The 26987-nt window shown below is 44.9% G+C and overlaps 1 protein-coding gene across 2 annotated transcripts; it reads right to left on the bottom strand.

Annotated features, from left to right (window-relative positions):
• Positions 1-13306: 13306 nt before the first annotated feature.
• LZIC (leucine zipper and CTNNBIP1 domain containing) lies at positions 13307-26976 on the bottom strand. 2 transcript variants are annotated; one of them, XM_029946392.1, is made up of 7 exons: positions 26901-26976; positions 21504-21612; positions 20405-20540; positions 19981-20079; positions 17632-17727; positions 17392-17473; positions 13307-16286 (listed from the first exon to the last, which is right to left on the bottom strand). In XM_029946392.1, exons 2-7 carry the CDS (start codon positions 21602-21604, stop codon positions 16228-16230), a joined length of 573 nt encoding a protein of 190 aa, XP_029802252.1. In that variant the 5' UTR covers positions 21605-21612; positions 26901-26976; the 3' UTR covers positions 13307-16227. The 2 variants fall into 2 exon arrangements, with proteins under 2 accessions (XP_029802252.1, XP_029802251.1); XM_029946391.1 differs by lacking the exon at positions 26901-26976 and adding an exon at positions 26202-26416.
• Between the last annotated feature and the right edge of the window lie 11 nt (positions 26977-26987).

The raw sequence follows: 26987 nt of genomic DNA, 5'->3' as shown, positions 1-26987 counted from the left end.
GGGTTTCTCTCTCCCTCTCTCTCTCTCTCTCTCTCTCTCTCTCTCTCTGCCCTGCCTCTGTCTGTCTGTCTGTCTGTCTCTCTCTCTCTCTCTCTCTCTAGATAAAAAAAAAACTTAAAAAAAAAAAAGAAAGAAAGAGACATGCTTAAGGATGAAGGAGGAAAGGAATGCATAAAATTAAAACGTGTCCCTGTCAAATAATGGACGCTTTTTCCTTTTTTCAAATTTTTCATAAATCTATTGTGGTTTGTGGTTTTTGTTTGTTTATTCATTTTTTTTGTTTGTTTGTTTTTTGTTTTTTTTTGTTTATTCATTTTTAAGTGGGCTTCATGCCCAGTACCAAACCCAACGCAGGGCTTGAACTCAAGACTCTGCGATCAAGATCTAAGCTGAGATGGAGAGTCAGACTCTTAACCGACTGAGCCACCCAGGCCCCCCCAAACCCATCGTTTTTATAGTTCAAAGTTGCAATAAGTTCATCAGTACAGTTCCTCAACCACTCTATCCGCTCAGAGTTAGAAAATTCTGCCTTTCTAGATAAGAGTATTACTTCAGGATTAACTCAGGCTTCACCCATCCATAGGGTCTCAGAATGAAACACTGAAGGTTTAGGATGTAGGGGAACATTTATGGGTTCTGACAGCCCAGCACTGTCTCTTCCCCTTGGGGAACCACTCTTCCCTACCCTGTACCCGCTGGAGGTGCTGATGAGGCTCTCAATTACAGCATTCTACCCTCTCCTCCAAAAACAAAAACAAAAACCCCACAGAATAACAACAACCACCACCGCCACCCAGGGGAATCCAAGCTGGAACAGTCAAGCGCTACATTCCCGTGACTACCGGCCAAGACGTAGGATGTGTCCCAAGCTGAGCCAGTTGGAGTCCTTCCCCCAAAACTTTCTGAACTGGTAATGAAGAGACACCCTCTTTCCTATTGGATCAAGAGCTATAAGGCTATGACCTCAAGCATGTTAGTATCACCTTCCACGCACCACATGGAAAATTCTGAAAGAATGAGGCAATGTTACAAGAGAGAAAGGGACCAATATTCGGAAGGAGGGAAGGGGAACAGGTGAGAGAAGAAAAGAGATCTCCAACACAGTGTTCCACAATTTCAGTGGACCTTGCACCAGCTCTCCACATCCCATCTCATACTCAGTCGGTCTGCAAATCAGCCTGTCCTCCAGTGCCCCCAACCGGAGTAGTTGGCACCATTTCACCCAGTTGCTTGCACCAGAAGCTCCAAAGCATCCCTGACATACTCTTTCCTTTTTTTAAAAAATTTTTTTATGTCTTTATTTGTTTATTTTTGAGGGAGACAGAGACAGAGAGTGAGCTGAGGAGGGCCAGAGAGAGAGGGAGACACAGAATCCGAAGACAGGCTCCAGGCTCTGAGCTGTCCGCACAGAGCCCAATGCAGGGCTCGAACCCACCGACTGTGAGATCATGACCTGAGCCGAAGTCCGATGCTTAACCAACTGAGCCACCCAGGCGCCCCAACTCTCTCCTTTATCCCTTATATCCAGCCCGTGTTGTTTCCACCCCCAAACCATATCTTGAATCTCCCCACTTGCCACCATCTCTGCCTCCTCGGCCCAGTTTAACCCACCATCCGCTCTCAGCCTGACTCCAACAATAGCTTCCAAGTGCTCTCGCGTTCAGGCTTCCCCTGCCACCCCCAATCCACTGGCCTTCTTAAAATGTACTGTTCTTGTCAGTCAGTCTCAAGGATTTCTCTTCATCTTCATGACGAAGTTCAGAATCGTTAGCATGGCTACAAGGCCCTGCATGGTCTGGCTCCAACCTGATCTTGAACCGCTTTTGCTAAAGGGGCTCCTGCCACCCCAGGCCTTCTCCTTGTTCCTTGATCACAGTGTACTTCCGAGTGTGCAGTTCTTTTTTGCCTCAGTGGCTCTTCTCCACTTCTCCCTCCTTCACCTGACCGAATATTCGGTCTTCCTTAAAGAGACTTTACTTGGCCTACGCTGGGCCCGGTTATGGGACCATAAATTACGGCACAGCCATAAATTCCAAGATAGAAGGTAAAATCATTTGTCTTTTGCTTTGGTCCCAACATCTGTCATCCCATACACATTTGGTACAGCTTAGACTTTTCTGGGCACAGGCAGTGGTAAGGACACTAAGCGCACAAGCAGACAAGAGGGCCCAGTCACGCGCCGACCCTCCTGTGTTCCGCATTGGCAGATAACTTGTCATCTAATTTTACTTTGGAGATAATAAGGAATTATTAAACACCATGATGAAAGCATTTTGTAGATCAGTGAATAGACATATTTTGGGTCATGAGTGGGCTCTGTGCAGCTGTGAACATCTGGCCACCTGCCAACCTGTCCCCAGAGTGTTGGGTTCGGCATGGATAGATCCTCTAGTCACGTGACCCTGTTTGCACTGCATTAGGGAACAACAGAAAGAAATTATTCATGTTTTTGGCTGAGTGTTTTGGTAGACCGACCTGTCTTGTGAGTGTATTTTGTGCAGAAACATTCTAATCAGCTAGTCAAGACAAAGCAACATGAAACTTCAGTTTGGATCCAAATACTCAGCTTATTCACCTTTATGCATATGTCTGTCGATCACCTTTTTTTCTGCTGGTTGTCCCCCAGTTAAGTATAAAAAATTACCATTCCTAAAAGCAAATAGCTTCCACTGTCTGGGAATAAACAATAAAACAGCACTTTTTCCCCAGCACCTACCAGCGCACCCCCCGCCCGTCGATGGTGCAACATTACCAGCGTGTCAGGGTGAGAAGGAAGGCGTTCCTGACAGGCACTGCCTTCCTCGTCCTCCTGGGGGACAGACTGCCACATAGTTCGTTGTCCTAGACAAGTGGAGGGACCTGTCCATGTTAAATATCTGTAGTTTTGCTCCCGCCGCTCACGGAGGAAGAGTGGGCAATTTCTAACCCATCCGAGACCATGAACCCTCCTGTGTTCCAGCCGGCGGTCTCCTTCAGGCCTTTGCTCCTTGAAGTCTGGCTTTGCGGTAACGTGACAGACACTTAGACTGTGCCTTTCAGCCTGGCAGAGATTGTGCAATCTAAATGAACTTCGTGGTTTATGTTTTCTCCACATCCCCCTCCCCTCCCTTTTCCTCATTACTGTTCTTCCGGAAAATTACTTCCCATCAGCAGTATTTGCCCCCAGCTGGTGAATCAGATGGGGCTCTTTTTTTATAGTTAATAAACACTGAAGGCCAAGGGCAACCACTGTACGTCCTGGTGCCGGCTAATGAAGAGCCTCAGATGAAAGCAGAGGGGACAGGCTGGTGCAAATGTCCTGGGATCCAAGATTACTCCCTCTTCTCCCACACGCTGCATAACAGATAGTCATGATTATTAATTATTTAAGCAAAGAACACGAGAGCCAACGCAGGCAGAGGGGGAAAAAAAGGAAGCGGCACTCTAGGATCCTCTGTTGAAACATTTTAATTAGCACAAGTTATAGAGCCAAGGGAAATTGACCAAGATACTTAATATAGCTAAAGGATTTTTAAAAACACTTCACTTTTTTCCCTTAAAAAAAAGATGAGACAACTTAGCTTATATTTGTGTGTATTTGCTGATAAACTGGAACATGAAAGTGCTTCTTCTGCAGGCTTCCTTCAGCGATGGCGTGGGGGGCGCAGAAGGGACAGGAAGCTCAGTGGGGTCCTTGTAGGCTCTACTGAATCCTGAGGCTGGGAGTCCCAAGGCTCCCCCGGAGACACGGCTTTCGTGTTCATACGTGGTGAGGACTTTGGGACTTGAAAGCTGACCCTCCCTCCACCTGGATTTTCTTTCCTTTGTACACTGGACCGAAACCTTCCTGAGATTCTCATTCCAAATGTCAAAGCTCGTACGTTTTACGGTTTCTCTATGTGTACCATGATACCTGGAGCAGTGTCCCTCTATTAGATAAGCCGTGACACTATTTCTAAAGCTAAGAACTCAAAAGGGTGGAGGTGTGATTTTATTTTCAAATTCTTGGACTATCTTCACTTGTTTGAAACTCGCTGGCAATTGTACTGTAGTCCAACCTTCCCACATTGTCAATCCCTCTGCTAATGACATCTCCTCCAATAATTAGAGTTTTCTTTTCTTCCTTCCTTCCTTCCTTCCTTTTTTTCTGTTTTAGAAAAAGGGAGAGAGAAAGAGAGAACATGCAAGGGGGGGAGAAGGGCTGAGGGGAGGAGACAGAATCCTAAACAGGTTTTCCGTTCAGCGCAGAGCCTGACATGGGGCTCAATCCCGTGACTCTGGGATTAGGACCTGAGTCAGATGCTCAACTGACTGAGTCACTCAGGTGCCCCTAGAGTTCTCATTTTTAATTCAGTCACATTTAGAAATCCAACTCTCATTATTATTGTAATGACCTTGCTCTGTGACTAACAAGAGACTGTTTTCTCTGCAGGAGTCTTTTTTTTTTTTTTTACCTGTTCCAATAGTCACACTCTCTTACACTAAGTTCTTAAAGCAACATTCTTTCATTTTATGTTTTTATTTTGAGAGAGAGCGCATGCATGCAGGTGGGGGAGGGGCAGAAGGGAGGGATGAGAGAGAGGGAGAGAGTGGGGGGTACAGAATCTCAAGCAGGTTCCATGGTCAGCATGGAGCCCAATGTTGGGCTCGATTCCAGGACCAGGACCCTGGGACCATAGCCTGAGTCAAAATTGAGAGTCAAGTGCTCAGATGTCTGAGCCACCGAAGACCTTTCAACTGAACTGATTCAGATATTCAACATCACATGTGACCTACTTTGCATCCCCTGACTCTTGCTCAAGCAGTCTCTTCACTCAATTGCTCATTCAAGGAACGTTTACTAAGTGCTTCCCAGGTGCACATCATTGCCTTCAGCAGGGGATAAAGCAGCAAATCAAACAAATATTTTCCTTGCCCTCATGATGGATAGACACTAATGAGTTGCACAATTGAATAATTCACTGCGACTCTAGTTAAGTGCTAAGAGCTGAAATACAACAGGTTTGAGGCCATATTACTGAGAATCTAACGTTGCATTGGGGTCCAGGAGAACTTCCTTGGGAGTGTAACACTTAAGCTTCTACTTAACTCGTTAACTAAGCAAAGACTGGGGAGAAGAGGTGAGCACACAGGAGACCGGTCCATAAAAAGCCCATGAGGAGAGGGGCACCTGGCTGGCTCAGTCGGGTAAGTAAGTGTCAGACTCTGATTTCAGCTCAGGTTCATGATCTCACAGATTGTGGGTTTGAGCCCGCATCAGGCTCTGTCCTGATGGTGTGGAGCCTGCTTGGGATTTTCTATCTCTCCTTCTCTCTGCCTCTCCCCTGCTCATGCTCTTGCATGCGTGCACATTCTCTTTCTCTTTCTCAGAATCAATAAATAAACTTTAAAAGAAAAGAGAATCATTTAAAAAGGGGGGGGACATCTGGGTGGCTCAGTTGGTTAAGAAACTAACTTGGGCTCAGGTCGTGATCTCAAAGCTCATGAGTTTGAGCCCCACATTAGGCTCTGTATTATTCATACAGAATCCACTTGGGATTCTCCCTCTCTGCTCCTCCCTCACTTGTGCACGCTCTCTCTCTCTCTCCCTTGCTTTCTCTTTCTCTCTCAAAATAAATAAACTTTAAAAAAAAGTAAAAAAAAAAAAAAAGACAGAAAATGGCCATGAGGAGAAAAGCGAGCATGGTGAGTGAGATCAAACAGCTTAGAGGAGGCCAAGTGCAGAGGGATCGGGAAAGAGGCAGGCGCAGATAATACAGGACTTTATAGATCATGCTAAACATTTGGTCTTTATTCCAAAATAAGAACTCCTGAGAGGGGCACCTGGGTGGCTCAGTGGGTTGAGCAACCAATGCGATTTCTGTTCAGATCATGATCTCACAGTGTGTGAGTTAGAGCCCCACATCTGACTTCACCATCACACTGACGGTACAGAGCTCTCTCACTCTCTCTCTCTCTCCTTCTCTCTCTGCCCCTCTCCTTCTCGCTCTCTCTCAAAATGGATAAACTTTAAAAAAAGAACTAATGAGAGGTTTAATCAAGGATGGGATATGGCAGGTTTGTATTTAAATAGAGAACCATGGTTTGAACAGGAAAATGGATGAAACTGGAAAAACAATGATGTATTGGTCAGCTCTGGCTGCAAAACAAACTTCAGTAGCTGAAACAAGCACTTCTGGTTTTTTGCTCAGGGGTCTGCAACTGCCTGGTGTGGGTCTCCTTAAGACTGTGGGTTGATTAACCCAGCTGGGTTGGGCTGGGATGAGCAGGGCTTTGCTACAGGCTAGAATTAAGTCTGTTCCACAGGTCTCCTCATTCCCCTCAGACCAGAGGCTACCCAGGGCACATTCCTCTTATGATGAATGGCAAAAGAGCAAGAGTGCCCAGCCACACCGTGGAAACACCCTGAAGACCTCTCCATAAACATTCCATTGGCCACATCCAGTCTCATGGCCAAGCCTCAAAGAGGGGGATGGTGACTCAGAGTCCAGCGTAACAAAGTGGGTGTGATCACGGCATTTTCCATTCTGATGGAAACCAAATAAACGGGAGAGGCTAGTGCTTTCCTCATCCTAAGCCTTCTGCTTTAGCCTCCAAACAACTGCTTTAATGTCCCCAAAGCTGTTAGTGGGTAGGGTACAAAACCGGTGTATTGTTAGCCTAGAACTACTTTGATCATTCACGAAACAGGTTAGCCTTTGACCTCCATTTTGTCCCTGAGCCTATGGCTGCAACGAAGAATGATTTTGCAAGTCTTCAGAAACAAATCGATCCCTTTTTTGCACTTCCTTCTCTGTCAACATGGGAGGAGTTTCTTCCTGTCACGGCTGGCTCTGCCCAGGAATGCTCCCTTCTCTACCAGTTGCACCAAAGCTACCAATTCTGCAATGGGTTCCAAATGGAAAGGAGAGTCCTAGCAGGTACCTAAGTGATGATGGATGGATCTGGCACAGTGCTATGTAGTCTCATCAACGTTCAGATAGAATTTTGTTTGTTATTTTATTTAATTCATTAAATTAATTTTTTGAGGGAGAAAGAAAACCCGTTTTTGTTTTTTTTTCCTGAAAGCCCTCCTGATTTCTTATGTCACAGTCTTGGGCTTCTCTTTAATAGACATATATTCGCAGCAATTGTCCTGGGTCTTTAATCAAAGAAGCCAATCTTGTTACGGGGCGTCACCATTTTTGGTGGGGTGTGAGGCTGAGGGGAAAGTTCAGGGTAAGTCGGAAGCAGCCCTGGGGAGTAAAAGTGAACTATTCTTGGCTGAATTCAAGTGGAGGCAATTCACTGAAGGAACCCAAGGGCGTTTGCCGATATCTTAGGTTGACTTTAATGAGTAGTTAGACTGAAATAGCTCCAGGCTCCGGGGGGGGCCAGACCAAACCTATTGAGAACCTCTCCTGGGAGATGAAAAGGTGCTTCTCTGGCTGGCTTCCCGAGGTGCTGTGGGCTTCTTCCCTGCCCCTAGCGCAAGGCTCAGCATGGGAGCGTTTCTGCTCATCTTACTAATTGGGGGCTAAGTACAGACAGAACAGAAAGAGACGCTTATTTCACTAATAAGTAGAAAAGCTTTCTTAGGACCTAGAAGACAGGCTCATGGGAGGCAGGGAGCCCTCAAGCAAGCACACAGGTGACACTTGTGACTTTTTAGAACAACTTTGAGCAGGCGATTTCCATTTAATTTCTTTTCAGAGTAAGTGACTACAGAAACAGCCTGCTAAACGGGCTGCAGTGTCTGGAAAAAGATAAAGGGACTAGTTTTAATATGCCTTCCATTTCGGCAGTTAATGACACCCTGCTGTGCCAGACTATAGCATTAACACACAAATTCCCGTAAACTCAGGAACATTCTTTCAGTAGAATGTCTTGGGATATTTATTATATCTCCTTAGCAGAACTTATGTCATTAAAAAGTAAATAGAACAGAAAAAGTAATTTATCTCACCTCCAGGAGAGGAAAAAAACAAAAGTAACAGAAACGTAGGCTTTTCTCCGAGTAGGTACTCCTGGTTAATTCTACTTTATGATCTTAATTTCCCATTACTTCAAATATCTAGACTATGAATACAAACTTCCCTTCGTCAAACCAAACACAATGCCTCCATTTAATTTAGTATTCTTAAAATGCATGTTTTGAGATTTAAAATATTGTATTCTAATGAAAGTGGTATTATTTAGCTTTTATACAGTTCCCTCCACTGTGGTCCCAAAGCAATTTATACATCTAATAGCCACTATCCACAAAACAGCTGCAAGAACATTTGGAAGACAATTCGACCAAGTGGGACAAAAGTTAAAAAAAAAAAGGTGGTAGAATCACGACTAGGTATGGAGGGACGGGGCTCAGGTCATGCTTGCCCAAAGTGTGGTACCGTGGCATATTACATATTTTATTTATGTATTTTAAAAAATTTTAATGTGTTTTTATTTTTGAGAGAGAGACAGAGTGGAAGCAAGGGAGGGGCAGAGGGAGAAGGAGACACAGAATCTGAAGCAGGCTCCAGGCTCTGAGCTGTCAGCACAGAGCCCGATGCAGGGCTTGAACCCATGAACGTGAGATCATGACCTGAGCCAAAATCAGGTGTTTAACCAACTGAGCGGCCCAGATGCCCCTAAAGATTTTAAGCTGAAGGAATTTGAGAAAAGGCGTGCGCAGAAAAGGCTTTCAGCCTTCCCCAGAAGTGGGTCACAGAACCCTTGCGTGAGAGGTGCCCCTCCAGCACCTGGAAGCCGGCAGCATCCTTACCTCCGACGACAAGGGGCGTAGAGAGGAATCCCAACAGGAAGATCTTGCTAAGTTTCCCTCAGTTACTACACTTATATTTGTCTCACTCTATCTTGCTGTGACTTTCCACTCTTCTACAAACCTAGCATAAAAACACTCAGGTTTAGGGGCATCTGAGTGGCTCAGTCGATTGAGGGTCCGACTCTTGATTTTGGCTGAGATCACGATCCCAGGGTCATGGGATTGAGCCCTGTGTTAGGCTCTGTGCTGAGTGTGGAGCCTGCTTGGGATTCTCTCTCCCTTTTTCTCTCTGACAAAACACTCGGGTTTAACTGTTTCCCTTATGAAGACTCTTGTGTCACATTAGAGCTTAATTAAATTTGTATGCTTTTCTCTTGTTAATCTGTCCTTTGTAATAGGGGTCCTAGTTGATAACACAAAAGGGTAGAGGAAACATATTTGTCCTCCCCTACAGGAGTATTCCAACTTTCTGTCCATTTAATATTCTTCAAAACAACACAAATATTTTCATGAGATGTGTAGTTTTCAAGATTGACCAAAGGATGAAGTAAAAAATTATAGATGAAATAGATCATTTAGATCAAATCACACAGATCATGAGTATTTTCAAGCATAATATTCTTTACAACGTATAGATACACATCTGAAATAATGTTTCTAGGAGCACCTAGGTGGCTCAGTCAGTTGGGAGTCCAACTTTAGCTCAGGTCATAAGTCTCAGAGTTCAGGAGTTCAAGCCCCAATCTGGCTCTGTGCTGACAGCTCAGAGCCTGGAGCCTGCTTTCCATTCTATGTTTCCCTCTCTGTCCCTCCCCTGCTCATGCTCTGTCCCTCTCTGTCTCTCAAAAAAATGAATAAACATTTAAAAAATTAAAAGAACTAAGGTAACTTTGACAGAGTAATAAATACATTTTTTAAAAAATTGTTAGGTCTATTTAAAACACAGTTTGGGAGCACCTGGATGGCTTAGTTGGTGAAGCATCTGACTTTGGCTCAGGTCATGATCTTCTAGTTTGTGAGGTCAAGCCCTGCACCTAGGCTCTGCACTGAGCGTGCAGAGCCTGCTTGGGATTCTCTCTCCCTCTCTCTCTGTGCCCCTTCCCTGCTTGCACTCGATTTCAAATTTAAAAAAATACGTATTAAAAAATCACAATTTATCATTGTAAAATAAACCTCTTAGCGATGCAGCTGGACATCTAAACCTCTATTAATGATATAAATACTAAGTAGTCATTTTAAAAAAGGACCCTATCCAACTTAGAAAATTTAACAAAAGAGATCCAAGTCATGCATCTGCCATCATCAGCAGTCAGCAAATGTCTGATGAAACAAGAAGCGGCACAACAATCAGGAGAGGTAGCAGATAGGAACTAAACTGGCTTCCACAAGAGTTTTCAAAACACGGGGCACATGGTTGGCTCAGTCAGTTAAATTTCCAACTTTTGGTTTAGACTTGGGTTAGGAATCTTGTGGTTCATGAGTTTGAGCCCTGTGTTAGGCTCTGCACTGACAGCGAGGAGCCTGCTTGGGATTCTCTCTCTCCCTCGCTCTCTGTCCCTCCCCTGCTCATGCGTGCTCTCTCTCAAAATAAATAAATGAACTTAAAAAAAAGAAAGATTTCTCAAAACATGTTTTCTTCTCTCCAGTTTCAAGTTCTAATTCTCACCAAAGCACATTTTGTTTTTTGGCCCCCAAAGGCCTAGAGTAGACACTTTGTCCAGTGCTCTGGCTGGAACGGGATTACCCTGGCACAGGTAACCTGCCACGGCGGCAAGCGCAGCACCGTGGGGGGTCAGAAGTGCCCTGTGGGAGCGGCGGTGCCACTGGCCATCAGGCTCCCAGGAGAGAGGCATGCCCAGGGGTGAGCTCGGCTCATGCCCCCGCCTCCTCCCCCCAAGCTCAAAGTTAAAGCCAGACAGAGTCCACGTTTCCCTTTCTGAGACTGGGAAGTGGATTTGGGACATCTACACGCACTCCTTCCTACAGAGTCTTGCTCCCGGCATTTCCTTGCCGAGGAACAGACCCCTCCTACTTCTAGAAGACAGGGTGAAAAGAAATGCCACCGGAGTAAGGCCAAGGGACCGAGGATTTGCCTGTTTGCTACAAAAGTGAAAATGCTCCTTTCCTGAGTAAATATGAAACAAAATATTCAAGTACAAGAGGATAAGCCCAGAGCTTTACAAACCAAATCAAAGCTCTAATTTACCAAGACCTAGATTACACTTGATGCAAAACTTGTGACAACAGTTCTTTTTTTTTTTTTTTAATACATGAAGTAGTAAAAGCATCACAGTTTCTAAGATCAAGGTCGGATCACAGGGTTCGGGCAATTCGTCTTTATCTAATCTAGGCTAAACACCTGCTTCTAGCTAACTGCGTTGCATACTTCTTTGATTAGCGTTGCACGCAAATGCCTCAGTTTGCAAACTGGTCTGGTTCTTGAGGATCGGAGGAGTGATGCCAGCCCAAGGGAGCCGGGTTTTCACACAAGCCCCCTCCCCCCCCGCCCCCTGAAATAAAGTCCTTAAACTCCTCCTATAGGGAAGAACAGTTCCACATCATAGGACAGTTTAGCAGTAACAAAGAGCTGCACCTGACCCCCTCAGACATCTTAAACAGACATAATCGAGATAGCTTAGGCCTTAAATCATGTACTGAAATTATGACTGGAACACAAAGTCAGAGGTTCTTGGGGGAAGGTTTCCCAATTTCCCACACTGGCCAGAAATTAGGGCAGGTCTGTGGCTGATAAATAATCTTAGAAAGAACCCTTACCTACATCACCTTCCTCTTTTTTAAGATTTTATCTTATTTGCTTATTTATTCAAGTAATCTCCACACCCAATGTGGTGCTTGAACTCACAACCCCAAGATCAAGAAACACACGCTCTGCTGGCTGAGGCAGCCAGGTGTCCCTTCTCCTTTCTTAAATCAAAAGGAAACTGGTGATTCTCCTTGACCTTCCGTACAGAATATAATGTTTTATTTGTTAAAATCTATTTTTTTTGGGAGCGCCTGGGTGGCTCAGTCGGTTAAGCCTCCGACTTCGGCTCAGGTCAGATCTCACGGTCGTGGGTTCAAGCCCCGCGTCAGGCTGTGTGCTGACAGCTAGCTCAGAGCCTGGAGTCTGCTTCCTGTTCTGTGTCTCCTTCTCTCTCTGCCCCTCCCCCTCTCATGCTCTGTCTCTCTCTGTATCAAAAATAAATTAAAAAAAAAACACTAAACAAAATTTAAAAAAAATCTTTTTTGGTGTTTATTTTAAATCATTAAAATTTTTTTTTATGTTTGTTATTGAGACAGAGAGAAACAGAGCATGAGTAAGGGAGGGGCAGAGAGAGAGGGAGACACAGAATCCGAAGCAGGCTCCAGGATCCGTGCTGTCAGCACAGAGCCCGATGTGGGGCTCAAACCCATGAACCAAGAGATCTGAAGTCCGTCGCTTAACCGACTGAGCCACCCAAGCACCCCATATTTTAAATCATTTTTGAGACAGAGAGACAGAGTGTGAGCAGGGGAGGGGTGGAGAGAGAGGGAGACAGAATCCGAAGCAGGCTCCAGACTCTGAGCTAGCTGTCAGCACAGAGCCTGATACGGGGCTAGAACTCACAACCCACAAGATCATGACGTGAGCTAAAGTTGGACGCTTAACCGACTGAGCCACCCAGGCGCCCCTTGTTCAGTTGTTTTTAATTAGAGTCCATTGTCCGAGGCTCTAGGGAGCGTGGTCTTCCCGGAGGAAGACGACCAAACACTGCAAATCGTCCACCCGACAAGTCTTGAACCTCTCGGCTTCTGCATACTCTCCGACCACAGACTCTTGGCCTCCCACCTCGAGGTTACTGTGATGAGGAGAGGGACTTCAGAAAGGAAAGTGAGTTAGGATGTCAAAAGGCCATACTCTAGAGGAATACCCAGAAGAGCCGTATTTTTAAACTGCTTCTTGAAATTTAATGAAAATATTAAATACTAGTTAACCCAGCTCTAAATCTTTTTAATTCTAGGGCCAGACTGGAAGCAATTACCGCTTGTTGATGGGAGTCCGTGGCACTGCTGAGTTTTAATTTACATATTCATGCCAGAAAACATTTTGAGACGCAGAGGGCATTCTTTGGCCTTAGTAATGAACACGGTAAGGGGGGAAATGGACGGGGAAGTGGTTGAAAGGCGCTAGGCAAATTGGTCTGGGTTTAGTTTTTCTGTAATAATTTCAAACTATCCATCATTCACTGCAGTGAGATGCCATCTGATGGTGAGTTTGTAGACTTTTATTTCACCTAGGATGGCTGTTCTTTGGCTGGGTGGTCTTCAAAAGAAAACCTGACAGGGGCGCCTGGGGGGCTCAGCTGGTTAGGTATCCAACTTTGGCTCAAGTCATGGATCTCACGGTTGGTGAGTTCAAGACCCGCATCGGGCTTCTCTGCTGCCAGTGCAGAGCCTGCTTCAGATCCTTCTCCGCCTGCCTCTCTGTCTGCACCTCCCCCACTCTCTCTCTGAAAACAAACAAACAAACAAAAAGAAGCCTACCCAGCATACTCTTCTTACCACTTACGGGAAGAACAAAGCACTGAAACACAGAAATAGTTTTATTTTTTTAAAGATTTTATTTTTAAGTAATCTCTACATCCAACGTGGAACCCCGAGATCAGGAGTTACACACTCTTCAGACTGAGCCAGTGAGGAGCCCCTAGAAATTGTTTCAAATGGTTACCTTCCATTAAACAGCTCAGTTGTACACTTGCTCTTGGAACCTACGTCTGCTTCAACCCCAGTTCTTTGAAAAATGCAGGAATTTTTCTCACTAAAGTATTAGCTTGACCCAAAGATATCAAAAAGTTAGCTGCCTTAGCACTAGTTATTGCTGACTGAGAATTCCCCCGAGTTTAAACAGCAAAATATGAACAGGAAACACAGTTTGCAAATCATTTAATAATTATAACTGTATACAGAATTTTCAAATTACTCGCTTCTCAATTACCCTTTTTCTGAATTAAATACCAAATTTGTGAAACAAAATATATAACATGGCCCTCGAAAGAACTATTAAATGGCAGATTAGCTCCAAAGCGAAACTTCTCTCTGCATTAAGGGAGAGAGAGATCCACAGTAACCCGACGTGGTAGGTAAGTCCTACCACCTATCCCTACTGAATGGAAGTGGAAAATGAGCCTCCAAAAGATTGAGTAACCTACCAAAGGTCACACGGTCACGAATGACAGTATCTTGCTGGGTACTGCTAACTTTGTGACTTTTAGAGGAAGATTAATTTTGAGTACTAGTCATTACTTACAAAATGAATACACTAATGTATTAATGACAAAATAGTTCATTGATGTTAGTCTTCTAGAAAGTGTAAGGGAAATCAAAATTCAGGACTCCAGGTTCATGCAGGCCCCTTTCAAATACCAAATATTCCCAATTTTCCTTATCCTCCTGCTGGAGGGGAAAGGGGAATCTTGTTACGGCTTAAAAGACAAAACAAAACCAAACCAACACACACACACACACACACACACACACACACACACACACACGGCAATTCCATTCCTAGCTATAATCTCAAAAGAACTGAAAACAGGTTACTTGAACACTTAGATACAAATGTTCACAGCAGTACTATGTACAATAGCCAGAAAGTGGAAAACATCCAAATGTTCAAGGGGTAGATGGAGAAGCTCAATGTAGCATCCATGCAAGGAAACATTTTCAGCCATGAAAAGGAATGAAGTACTGATAACATGCTACAGCTTAGATTAACCTTGAAAATACGCTCAGTGAAAGAAGCCAGACACAAAAGGTCACATACTGTAGGATTCCATTGACAGGAAATCTCCAGAAAGGTAAGTCCAGAGACAGAAAGCAGGTTAGCGGTTGCCGGAGGGCTGGGACACGCAGGAGGTCATGAGGAGAGAGTGCTTAATGGGTTCAGGGTCTCCTTTGGGGTGGTGAGAATGTTCTGGAACTAGATTAGTGATGGCTGCACAACACTGTGAATGTACCAAACACCACTGAATTGTACACTTGTGAATTTTATATGAGTTTCACCTCGATTTAAAAACACACAGACGAGGGGCACCTGGCTGGTTTGGTTGGTAGAGTATGCGACACTATCTCGGGATCCCACGTTGGGTGTAGAGATGACTTGAAAACACAGACAAACAAAACTGCAGAATAATGAAATATTGATGAGTGACCGTAAAATCCTACATGAATAGCAGGTAATTAATTTGCTTTTTGTTGGTTTGTCACAATTTCAATAAGTTTCTGACTTCTATAAGCCAGTATATAAAAAAAGCTACCCATTAAGAGTTTCAAATAAGGCATTGATGAAGCTGAGGTCCCTCGCGTGGCCAGCCGGCAGAGCACCGGTGGGGTTCACAGTATACGGGAAGCTTCGGAAAGGTTTTTAGTTTGTATAAAGTGCAAAGGAAAAGAAAACTGAGACAGACATGAAAAAGCATCAAGCGGCCAGAGCCCAGAAAATAAGCGAGCATCCACGCGCATGGGGAAATCGATGCATTTGAGCACGCAGGGAAATATAAACACTCGAGAGTCGCTTTTCCTCGTAACGTGTTCTGTTTCTCCAAAAACAGAAGGGGAAATCATATTTACAGTCCCCACCCTCTGGGTCTCAGCAAAGAGGTCACACACGTGGGGAGGGGGGCGCGCTGGGGGGCTCTGGCTGCCACTTAAACAAAGCAGGAGGTTAAGTTACCACGGGAGACTCTCAACAGGGCCCCCATTGTTCCAAGCTCACAACCCAGGGACACAATGGCCCCTTTCACATGGAGGCCCTCCTGGCTGGGGGACCGGGCCCTTAGTGACAACTTTTTGTTGGGACACCGAATTTTCATAAACACAGACTTGCCCAAATATGTGTTAATTAGTTTTCAAAAACAGCACAAAATAGAAAGAAAGAAAACTCAACAGACACTAAACTGAGAGTCAGGACGCCCACGTCTTACCACCAGCTCTGTCTCGGACGTGACTTTCAGCAAGTCAACGTGTTCTTTCTGAGCCTCAGTTTCCTTGTCTATAAAGTGAAAATGGTTTCCAAGATCACTTAGAACTCTAAAATTCTCTGAACACACATGACATCTAGTGATGTTGCTACACTATGCACTCCAACAAGTGGGGACCAATTATGAGAGAAAAGAATCATTAGTTCACATCTTTTCATTTACTATCAGGACTTAAAACAAGGAGGTTTCATAAAAACAGGCAGAGAGACCGTTTTCCGTTCCTTCTCTCAAACACACAAGACATAGTGAATGAGGTCCGACGGGCTCCTCACCCCAACAATCTGGGATCACTCAGGCAGGGAGCCCTGAAACACAACGGGGAAGGGTATAACCAGAAGCCAAAGTATCTTTTCTGTCACCGTTTCTTAGGTTATCAATGCATTTCAAGGATCTCATGATTTCTTTGCAACAATTCAAAATCCCTACGAGACAAACGTCATTTACAGCAAGAATGTGATCAATGTCCCAAGCTGCCACACCATGTCATTTTTTGGTCTTTTCAACCTCAAAACTTGCCAGGGCAAGAACTTTGTCTCCGGAGCCTAAGAATAAACAAACGCAATAAACAAAAGGTTATTTCACATGCATTTACAGGTCCGTAGATATTGAAAGAGAAAATAAAACTAGCTTCTATTATCAGAGCACAATCCCTAACCTTTCCCAGCACTGAGAACCAACTGCCTCTCCCCTGCACAAATACCTCACACACAGGGGATGATTTATTGGCTACGAATCCTTACTCTAACTTACTTACTTCACTTAGTTACTTTATTTTTAATTTTAGGTAATCTCTACCTGCAATGTGGGGCTCAAACTCACGACCCCAAAATCAAGAGTTGCACGCACCACACTGACAGCGCAGAGCCTGCTCGGGATTCTCTCTCTTCCTCTTCCCCTCTTTTTGCCCCTCCCCTACTCACAGGGTCTCTCTCTCTCTCTCTCTCTCAAAATAAATAAACTTAAAAAAAAAGAGTGGCATGCTCTACCAAATGAGCCAGCCAGATGCCCCCTTACTCTAACTTTAAATATGAAATAGAATATATAAAATTTTAGTCTACTTTTATATTTATATTTAGCTGACAGATATTTTTATTTATTTATTTAATGTTTCTTCATTTTTGAGAGAGTGAGTGAGCGCACAAGCAGGGGAGGGGCAGAGAGAGAGGGAGACACCGAATCAGAAGCAGGCTCCAGGCTCTGAGCTGTCAGCACAGAGCCCGATGCTGGGCTTGAACCCACGAACTGCAAGATCATGACCTGAGCTGAAGTCGTCAAACGCTGAACTGACAGAGCCACCCAGGCACCCCCTAGCTGAGAAATATTTTTAAAATATTAGGCTATATTAATTTAATTATTTTAAATTACAAAGTATTAGGAAATAAACCCAATACAAAGGATTTATAAAGAAAACACTTCTGGTTTTACCTCTATTTTTTTCTTCTTTTTAAAAGTAGGCTTCAAGCACAGCACCAAGAGCAGTGTGGGGCTTGAACTCGGGACCCTGTGATCGCAGCCTGAGCTGAGATCAAAAGCCAGAGTGAGGCACCCAGGCGCCCCTGGCTTTACCTCTGAACTCAAGATACGGCCGCCTTGTTACCTCACTCCTGGGGCCGCTAACCCGGGGCAGGGGCGCCGGGCCGGACTCACCAAGGTCTGTGGACACTCTCTCGAACTGGCTGAGCGTGGCGCCTGCGTTTGCTGACAAGAAGGCCTCGTCCTCCGCGGTCAGCTGAACGAAACAAAACAAAGCCGAGGGAGCGGATTCGAATCTTAACAAGCGGTTCCAGGAAGCACCTCTACGAATGTGTCAGGACCACAAACCAGATCAGAGAGCAAGAAGCTCTGTACCATGCCTTACACCTAATATGTGAAATTAAACACAGATACCTTCTCTCCGAGTTTCCTGAGAGCCGTTAGTATCTCCACTTTCTGCTGAGTGTACAGGCCTCTTTCCAGCTTTCCTACCATGAGGTCTCTATCCATCTGAAATGGATGAATGCAAAGAATGTGGTACTTAAGTTAAAAACATCGTGTCCCGGGCGCCTGGGTGGCTCAGGCAGTTGAGCATCTGACTTTGGCTCAGGTCATGATCTCACAGTTCATGGGTTTGAGCCCCATGTGGGGCTCTTTGCTGTCAGTGCAGAACCCACTTCAGATCCTCTGTCCCTCCCCTGCTCATGCACTTTCTCAAAATAAAGAAACATTAAAAAAAAACCCACAAAACATTTTATCCAGATCTTCAGATCTACTTTTTTTTTTTTTTTTGAGAAAGAAAGAGAGAGCAGGGGAGGCGCAGAGAAAGAGGAGGAGAGAGAATCCCAGGCGGACTCTGCACTATGAGTATAGAGCCCAATGCAGGGCTCAAACCCATGAATTGCAAGATCATGACCTGAGCCAAAATCAAGAGTTGGCGGCTTAACCGACTGAGCCCCCCAGGTGCCCCCCAATCTACTTCCTCTTAAAGAAAACAGATCCTCTAGCTGATTCATAGAATAAATAACTATGGAATCAACTCAAGGGAGACATGTCAGAAATATAATTGCATGGCTCTAATAAATCTTTTTTTTAAAGTAATCTCTATACTCAGTGAGGGGCTCGAACTCACAACCCCGAGATCAAGAGTCACATGCTCCACTGACTGAGCCGGCCAGGCGCCCCTCAGTCCTAATAAATCTTAATGCTAATCATAACCACTGCCTTGATGATAAACTTTATTGAGGAACTGGTAGGTCAAGAGCTTCCGTTAGAGAGAAGCTAGCCTCTAAGAACTCATTCTGTTAAACTGAAGTGTGACCTCTAGGCTTGAATGAGAAGACCGGTATCGGGTCGGCAGGAGCGTTGGTTAAACATCACCTCTATCGTCAGAACCGCTGATCGCAGGAACACTGCCTGGGCACCATTCCATGTACTTGACACACATTACATGTTACACACAGTATGTACGTTACACATATTTCATTTACTCCTCATAACAACCTTAAGAGGCAGGAACACTATTATCACCTTTTTATAGATGGGGAGACTGAGGCACAAATAAGTCGAATAACATAAGATATTCAACTTCAATAATAATATTTATTAAAAAGCTTATTGGGGCGCCTGGGGGGCTCAGTCAGTTAAGCCTCCAACTTCGACTCGGGTCATGATCTCACAGTTTGTGAGTTTGTGAGTTCGAGCCCCGCGTCAGGCTCTGTGCTAACAGCTTCCCATTCTGTGTCTCCCTCTCTTCCTGTCCCTCTCCCACTAGTGCTCTTTCAAAAACCAACAAACATAAAAACAAAGATTATTGTGTGAAAACTATTAAACGTAAAGAGCAGGGATACATATCTGGCCGGTCTGACCCACGTCCATGCTCTTGACCACTCACTGTGCTACTGAATTACCAGTGGTTGCAAATCGCTTGTTAATGCCTTAATTATATTCAAGTCTATAAACAGACTTTCTCAAATCCAGGTTTACAGAGATGTTTGAAATTCTCAGATGAGAAAGGCCACATGTGCAGAAAGCAATGCTGCTAATGAATTCTGGATGGGATTTCAACTCAGGGCTGCGGAAGTAACTGGCGAGCCTGGAGGGTGGGGTTCGTGCGGAAGCAGCAGCAGTTCAGACTGCCACGTGCCGTTTACACCTCTATGCTCGGTACCAACAACAAGTGCCCAGGACTAATTTTGTCAGAAAACTGTGCGTTGTGGCTCTAAAGTCAGCTGATCGATTTTTTTTTTAGTAATTATTTTTAAGAGCAGTTTGAGGTTCACAGCAAATTGTGTAAACAGTACAAAGACTTCCCATGTCCTCCCTGCCCCCACTTAAGCACAGCCTCCCCATCATAAACACCCCCACCAGAGTGGGTCACTGACACCACACGCTCCCCCCAAGTCCACATTACACACATTAGGGTTCACTCTTGGCGGTGGGGTACATTCTCGACTGATCAATTTATTTTTATTTATTTACTGTTCATTTTTTGATAGAGAGAGTGTGTGAGTAGGGGAGGTACAGAGAGAGAGGGAGACACAGAATCTGAAGCAGGCTTCAGGCTCCAAGCTGCCAGCACAGAGCCCGACTCAGGGCTTGAACCCACCACACACGTGAGATCATGATCTGAGCCAAAGTCGGCCACCCACCCAACTGAGCCACCCAGGTGCCCCTCAACTGATCAATTTTTAACTAACTATTCAGACTAACATAATGAGCAGATTCCGGAGCTGCAATGAAATCAATTTAAAGAAACTTTACCTCTGCTAACCTTGTCCGAAGCTGACCTGGTTGTTTCTTTGCAAATAATCTGATGACCTCTGGGGTTTTAAAGGCCTGGCTGATGGCTGCCTGGATGGCCTAGAATACAAGAAGGCAAAACTAAGCAAAATATTCCAATGAGTCAGATATTACGGTAACTGACTGATGAGTCTTCAACTACTGACAGTCATCTTTGTTCATCAAACACTGTTTTAATCTTAGTTTCCAGTTGCCGCTTCTGTGCATGTCGCTGGAGCCAAATACGTACTAAATGATGATCTGGAGGCTTATGCTGTTTTACTGATAAGCAGACGCTCACCTAGAAGTTAAACCCCCAAAAGAAGTTTCTTTTCTATATTAAATATACTTATAAAAAAAGAGAGAGACACGGCCTGTGTCACTAATGTAAGTAAATTCTGCTCACCAGTTGCATTCCGCTTAGCTCATCTACCAAAGTCATATTTCCAGACATAATTTTCTTCAGTGAATCATTAAATTCACTTAGTTGCTCCAGAGTTTCCTTTTTGGTTTCTTCATATTCATCCGTATCGAGTTCCTGTCTAAAGTACAGCAAGCATAATATAGAAAAACAGAGTTCTAAGTGAAAAAAATCCCAATCTTCTATTTGGACTCTAAGACTTCACATACATATATTTACAAAAACTATCCTGAGGGAGAAGGCTGAAAGGAAACAACAAAACGCTAATAATGGACGTGTTCAGATGTTAGTAATGTGGGCATTTTCCTGCAATGTGGTTACGTTGATAATGAAACATTTTTCTTTTACCAAAAGGAGGCACACTTAACAAACCACATAATAACTTCCTTTCAAGCATCTATGAACCAATGCATAACCTTGGGCAAGACGCTTAACACTGCCTGAGCCTCAGTTTCTTGATCTGTAAGCCACAGACAATGATAGTACTACCTTAGAGCGCTGCTAGGAGTGTTAAATGAAACACAGAAAGTGCTTTGCAAAACGGCCGTTTCTTTTAGGACGGGCACTGACGTAGGTAAAATTCCGTGCGCCCTGGGACACCACCTGCCGTCCGCGTAAGGAGCCATTTGTGAAACGTTCACAACAAATTTAACGACAGCTATCATTTATTGAGCACCAACTCTGGGCCAAGTATTGTTTTGGCCACTTGATTTGAAATATTTACAACAACCTTTCAAAGCAGTTAACGACGGCAGTGAACTTTTGGTCCTCCGAACCGTTAGTGTCGAAAATACCCGAGAAGGTCGTGTAGTGTCTTCTCAGCTTAGGCCACGCAGGGCTGTGTTAAATACTGAGGAGAAGGTAGGTGTTACTGTTTTCACTTCACACTCAAGGAAATGGAAACTTAAGGGGGTTACCTTTATGACTCCAAAGCTCACATCGAGTTTATTTCTCCAACAGACAGAGCACTGTGAAGAACACTCCAGGGGAAACCAAAATCACAATGGCCCTGCGCCCAGAGCTTGTCATCTGGCTGCAGAAAAAAGCCACGGGGCCGCACTGTAGCGCCCACTCACACTCTTACCTGCATTCCTCCAGATCTTGTAACTGCTGCATTAGTCTGTCCAGCTGTTCCTCTAAATTCTGCTTTAATTTGCTTGTCTCTGTCTTTCCTCTGGAAGCCATTCTGATCTCTAGGGAGAATGATAAGCCCATAGACAGTACATGTTTGGTTATTTGAAACGACTCCACAGACCAGTACAATTTACAACGGGCTATGTTTGTTCTGAGCTACAGGTGTGGGAAAGACAGTAGTGCAAAGGGAATTTCATTTTAGGCCTAAAAGTCTAAACTCATAGACTAGTAACACCCCAGAAAAATGCCCAGCCGTCTTAACTGACTTGACAATTAATTAAACGTCTTCACCACTGGTCTACCTTACTTTAAACAAATTTGACAGTAAAAAACACAATCTTTTAAAAATATTTATTTTTGAGAGAAAGAGCACATGCATCAGTAGGAAAGGGCAGAGAGAGAGGAGGACAGAGGATCCAAAGCAGGCTCTGTGGTGACAGCAGTGAGCCCGATGCAGGGCTCGAACTCATGAACCATGAGATCATGACCCGAGCTGAAGCTGGATGTTCAATCGACTTTACCACCCAGGCGCCCCTGGAAACACAATTTTATAAAGAAATAGATCAGGGGGCACCTGGGTGGTTTAGTCGGTTAAGTGCCCGGCTCTTGATTTCAGCTCAGGTCATGATCTCACAGTTTGTGAGTTCAAGCCCTGCATCAGGGTCTGTGCTGACAATGCAAATCCTGCTTGGAATTCTGTGTCCCTCCCCTTTCTCTCTCAAGATAAATAAATAAACCTAAAAAAAAAAAGAAAGAAACAGATCGGGGCTGGGACACCTGGGCGGCTTAGTAGGTTAAGCACCCACCCCTTGCTCAGGTCATGATCTCCCAGTTAGTGGGGCTGAACGCTGCATGGCCACCCAGGTGCCCCTACATTCAGCTCTTTACGCCACCTGCAACTGTTTTTTGTTAGTGCTGCGAAACAGAAGTCTAACTTTTATTTTCTTTCATGTGGGGAGTTGTCCCAACGCTGTTTACTAGTCAGTATTTATTCCACTTTTAAGGCAGACTCAGTAGAAAGACTCAAGTCTGTTTCACTGATAATATTCTGGTCATGACATTACTTTGTTATTTTAATTGTTAGCTATAAAGCTGGTGTACAATGATAACTGACAAGGAGTTGCCTTTATTATGGCGGAATGCTCTTCCCCCAGTAATTCTTTTTAAATTAAAAAAAAATGTTTATTGATTTTTGAGAGAGAGAGGCAGAGCATGAGCGGGGAAGAGAGAGGGAGACATGGGATCTGAAGCAGCCTCCAGGCTCTGAGCTGTCAGCACAGAACCCGATGCGGGGCTCGAACCCACGGACCGTGAGATCATGACCTGAGCAGAAGACGAACACTCAACTGACTGAGCCACCCAGGCGCCCCATATTCCCCCAGTAATTCTTGGCTATTCCTATGCATTTTCTCTTCTGGATGAATTTAAAAATTAGCTTGTCAAGTTCCCTTAAAAATGCAATTGAGGGGCGCCTGGGTGGTTCAGTCAGCGATGCGTCTGACTTTGGATCAGGTCACGATCTCGTGGTTCAGGAGTTCCAGCTCCGCATCGGGCTCGGTGTTGACAGCTCAGAGCCTGGAGCCTGCTGCGGCTTCTGTGTCTCCTTCTCTTCCTGCCCTTTCCCCGCTCGTGGTCTCTGTCTCTCTCCCTCTCAAAAACTAAACATTAAAAAAAAAAAAGAGTCTGCCTCTTGGTTTTGGCTTAGGTCATGATCTCAAAGTTCCTGGTTGTTGTTTCTTTTAATTTTTTTTCATGTTTATTTACTATTGAGTCAGAAAGAAACTGAGCATGAGTGGGGGAGGGGCAGAGAGAGAGAGGGAGACAGAATCCGAAGCAGCCATGCTCTGAGCTGTCCACACAGAGCCCGACATGGGGCTCGAATCCATGAACCATGAGATCATGACCTGAGCCAAAGTCAGACGCTCAACTGACTGTGCCACCCAGGCGCCCCTCACAGTTCCTGATTTTGAGCCCTGGGTTGGACTCTACTGGCAGTGTGGAGCCTGTTTGGGATTCTTTCTCTCTCCTTCTCTCTCTGTCTCTCCCCTGAACTCTCTCTCTCATTCAAGGTAAATAAATAAAACGTAAAAACAACATAGTGTTTAAGTTTTTCCATTTATAAAAATTAAACTTACATTTCTTTCAGGAAAGACGTTTTACTTAATAATAGGTATAACGATTCATCAAAACCTAAAGCCTAGGGTAACTTATTAGAGCATTAAAAAATTTCCTCCACATAATCACCACCAGATGATCTGGTGTGTGAACGTTGATGAAGAGAATTCCTCGCATCATATTTCAAAATGGAATGTGATCAGTGAAACTCTATGTTTCCTGCCATACCTTTTAAAACTGGCTTAAGTCATCTACAATGATTAATGGTACAAATGAGCTACAACATAGCCAGAATGTAACTAATTACAGCTACATGTCATGCATAGGTTAATCAAAGGTGTAATTTATTACCGCTATGCTTCACTTATAATTCTTCCTGGGAAACATTTAAATTTTATTTTAGGCTCAGCAGGCTAAGTGTCTGACTCGGTTTCTGCTCAGATCATGATCTCATGATTCGTGGGATCGAGCCCACATTGGAATCTGTGCTGACAGAATAGAGCCTGCTTGGGATTCTTTTTCTTTCTCTTGGCCTCTCCCCTGCTTGCATGCGTGCACTAATGCAGTCTCTCTCTGGTTCTCAAAAATAAACATTTTAGGGTTGCCTGGGTGGCTCAGTCTGTTGAGCATCCAACTGCAACTGAGGTCATGATCTCACGATTCATGGGTTCGAGCCCCCGTCAGGCTCTGTGCTGACCACTAGCTCAGAGCCTGGAGCCTGCTTCAGATTCTGTGTCTCTTTCTCTCTCTGCCCCTCCCCTGTTCATGCTGTCTCTCAAAAATAAATAAATGTAAAAAAAAATTTTTTTAATAAAAAAATAAATAAATAGGGGCGTCTGGGTGGCTCAGTCAGTTGAGCATTGGACTTCGGCTGAGGTCATGATCTCATAGCTCGTGGGTTTGAGCCCCACGTCGGGCTCTGTGCTGACAGCTCGGAGCCTGGAGCCTGCTTCGGATTCTGTCTCCCTCTCTCTCTGCCCCTACGCTGCTTGTGCTTTCTCTCTTTCTCAAAAATAAACAAACATTAAAATAAATAATTAAAAATAAATTAAGAAACACGTAAATTTATTTTAGGGGCACCTGGATGGCTCAGTGACTAAGAGTTTGTGACTCTTGATTTAGGCTCAGGTCATGATCTCAGGGTGGTGAGTTAGGCTCTACTCTGAGCCTGGAGACTGCTTGAAATTCTCTCTCCCTCTGCCTCCTCCCGTTTGCAAGCTCTCTCAAAAAAAGAAAAAAAGTGAAAAAACTTTTAAAAATTTTATATCTGTTGAATTTTCCAGTGAAAGTAGAGCCAAACCTAAAACTGACAGTGTCTTTTCAGGCTCAATTTCCTACAGTCTAACCATGCTGAACCACTTGCTGTTTCAATTTTAGCATACGTGCCACCGAAGCGAGCACTGCTTGCAGTTTCAAAACAGGCCACGCACTTTCATTCTTTCTCTTATGTGTTTTATTTTTTATTTATTATTTTTTTTGGTACCTATCAAGCCCAGGTAATCCATTCTTCAGGGTCTAGCCCAAGTTTCAGCTTCTCCATGTCTTTCTCGGTTCCCTCCCAATCACCAAAGTGTGAATTATTTGTGACTAGGGATTTTCTTTTTAAATATTTACTTATCTTTGAGAGAGAGAGAGAGAGAGAGAGAGAGAGAGAGAGCGAGCGAGAGAAGGAGCAGAGAGAGAGAGAGAAAGAGAGAGAGAATTCAAAGCAGACTGCATTGCGAGCTCAAATTCCCACAAGGGGCCTGAACTCACCAAAAGTGAGATCATGACCTTTGCCAAAGTTAGATGCTCAATCACCTGAACCACCCAGGTGCTCCTTCACTTCTTTATACATCAGCAGCGACCATAACGTTGGGCAGACAGAAAGTACTTGATAAATAATTGGTAAATGAATGATTGCTTCTTCATTACATTTCACATCTTATTCTCTATTTAGCACTTATCCTGCCTTAAGTTATATGTGCTTTCATTATAGCACATTATTAGTCTATCTCTTCAGACTATACGCTCTCAGAGAGGAGAAAATGAGTTTGATTCCTCTTTTAGTATCCCCGGCATTTAGCAGAGAATAGATATTTGATAACTCGATAAAGTGCACAAAGGCACCAGATACTTTAAAGATGTAAAACTGTCTTAAATACATTTCAGGGAAGATGGGGCACTTTAAAAGCCTTATTCTGGGGCCGCTTCGGTGGCTCAGTCGGTTACGCATCCAACTTTGGCTCAAGTCATGATCTCAGGGTTCAGGGTTTATGGGCCCCGCGTCGGACTCTGTGCTGACAGCTCAGAGCCTGGAACCTGCCTGGGATTCTGTGTCTCCCTCTCTTCTCCGCTCCTTCCCCATTCATGCTCTGTCTCTCAAAATAAATAAAAGTTAAAAAAAAAAAAAAAAGCCGTATCTTGGCACTGCTCATTATTTTAAATTTATCCTAGAAAGATTACTCGCGGGCACCACCTAGTAGTCAATAAGGGCAGTGCACCTTAAGGCGCGCTAGAAATCTGGAGCGGAAGATGCTCATTGCACGCTCACCTGGCCTCTTAGCACTTTGAACTCCGCACAGTGTTGCCCAGTCCCCAAGTGCATAAATTTCCAACTGTTGAAGCTCCAAGTGTCATAAACTTGACGAAAGCCAAGCTGTTCATCAGGGCTACAAGAAGCTCAAAGTTCAACCACTGGGAGGTGGAGCTGGCTGAGGGACAGGAAAACCATCAACAAGTGGTTTCATTCACTTTAAGAGCGGGGCGAGGGAGGGAGGGCCACGTTTTCTCCCTCGACTGCGCCTCGGGCGGCCTTTCTGAGGCGTTCCCTAGAGAGGTCGCAGGTGTCGCTGGGGAAAGCCCTGCACCCTCCGCACGCCTGGAGGGAAGCCGTCAAACCCAGAAGCAGGGAAATTATGGGCAAGGGCGGAGAGTACGCGTTTTCCCGGCTGCATGTGAGCAGCGTCTGGACCTCAACCATCCGGACGCGTCAGGGAGCAGCTCGGACCGCAGCCCCAAATCCCGTCCCCACGGGGGAACTCGGAGGTCCCGCACTCGGGTCCTGCAGCGGCCGGGCTCGACTAGGCCCCACCTGCCAGCCGAGGTCGCCGGGGACCCCCGCCCCCTAAATTCTTCCGCTCCCCTCCCCCTCCAGACCAGAACCCGGACAACCTCCTCGAGCTCTCGGGACCCCCTCTGGCCCTCCGCCACCGCGACTGTCCCAAAGTTCGGAGGCAGGGGCCCCGCCTACCTGAGGGTCCGGGCCGGGCGGACGCGCGCAGGAGGAGCACTTCCGCCAGACGCAAGCACTTCCGGCCCCAGGAGCCAATGAGGGTGG

Source organism: Suricata suricatta, chromosome 8, assembly GCF_006229205.1.
Source record: "Suricata suricatta isolate VVHF042 chromosome 8, meerkat_22Aug2017_6uvM2_HiC, whole genome shotgun sequence".
In the NCBI taxonomy this organism is placed as follows: domain Eukaryota; kingdom Metazoa; phylum Chordata; class Mammalia; order Carnivora; family Herpestidae; genus Suricata; species Suricata suricatta.
Note: the sequence above shows the minus strand (reverse complement) of the source record. Positions and strands in the feature narration are given on the sequence as shown.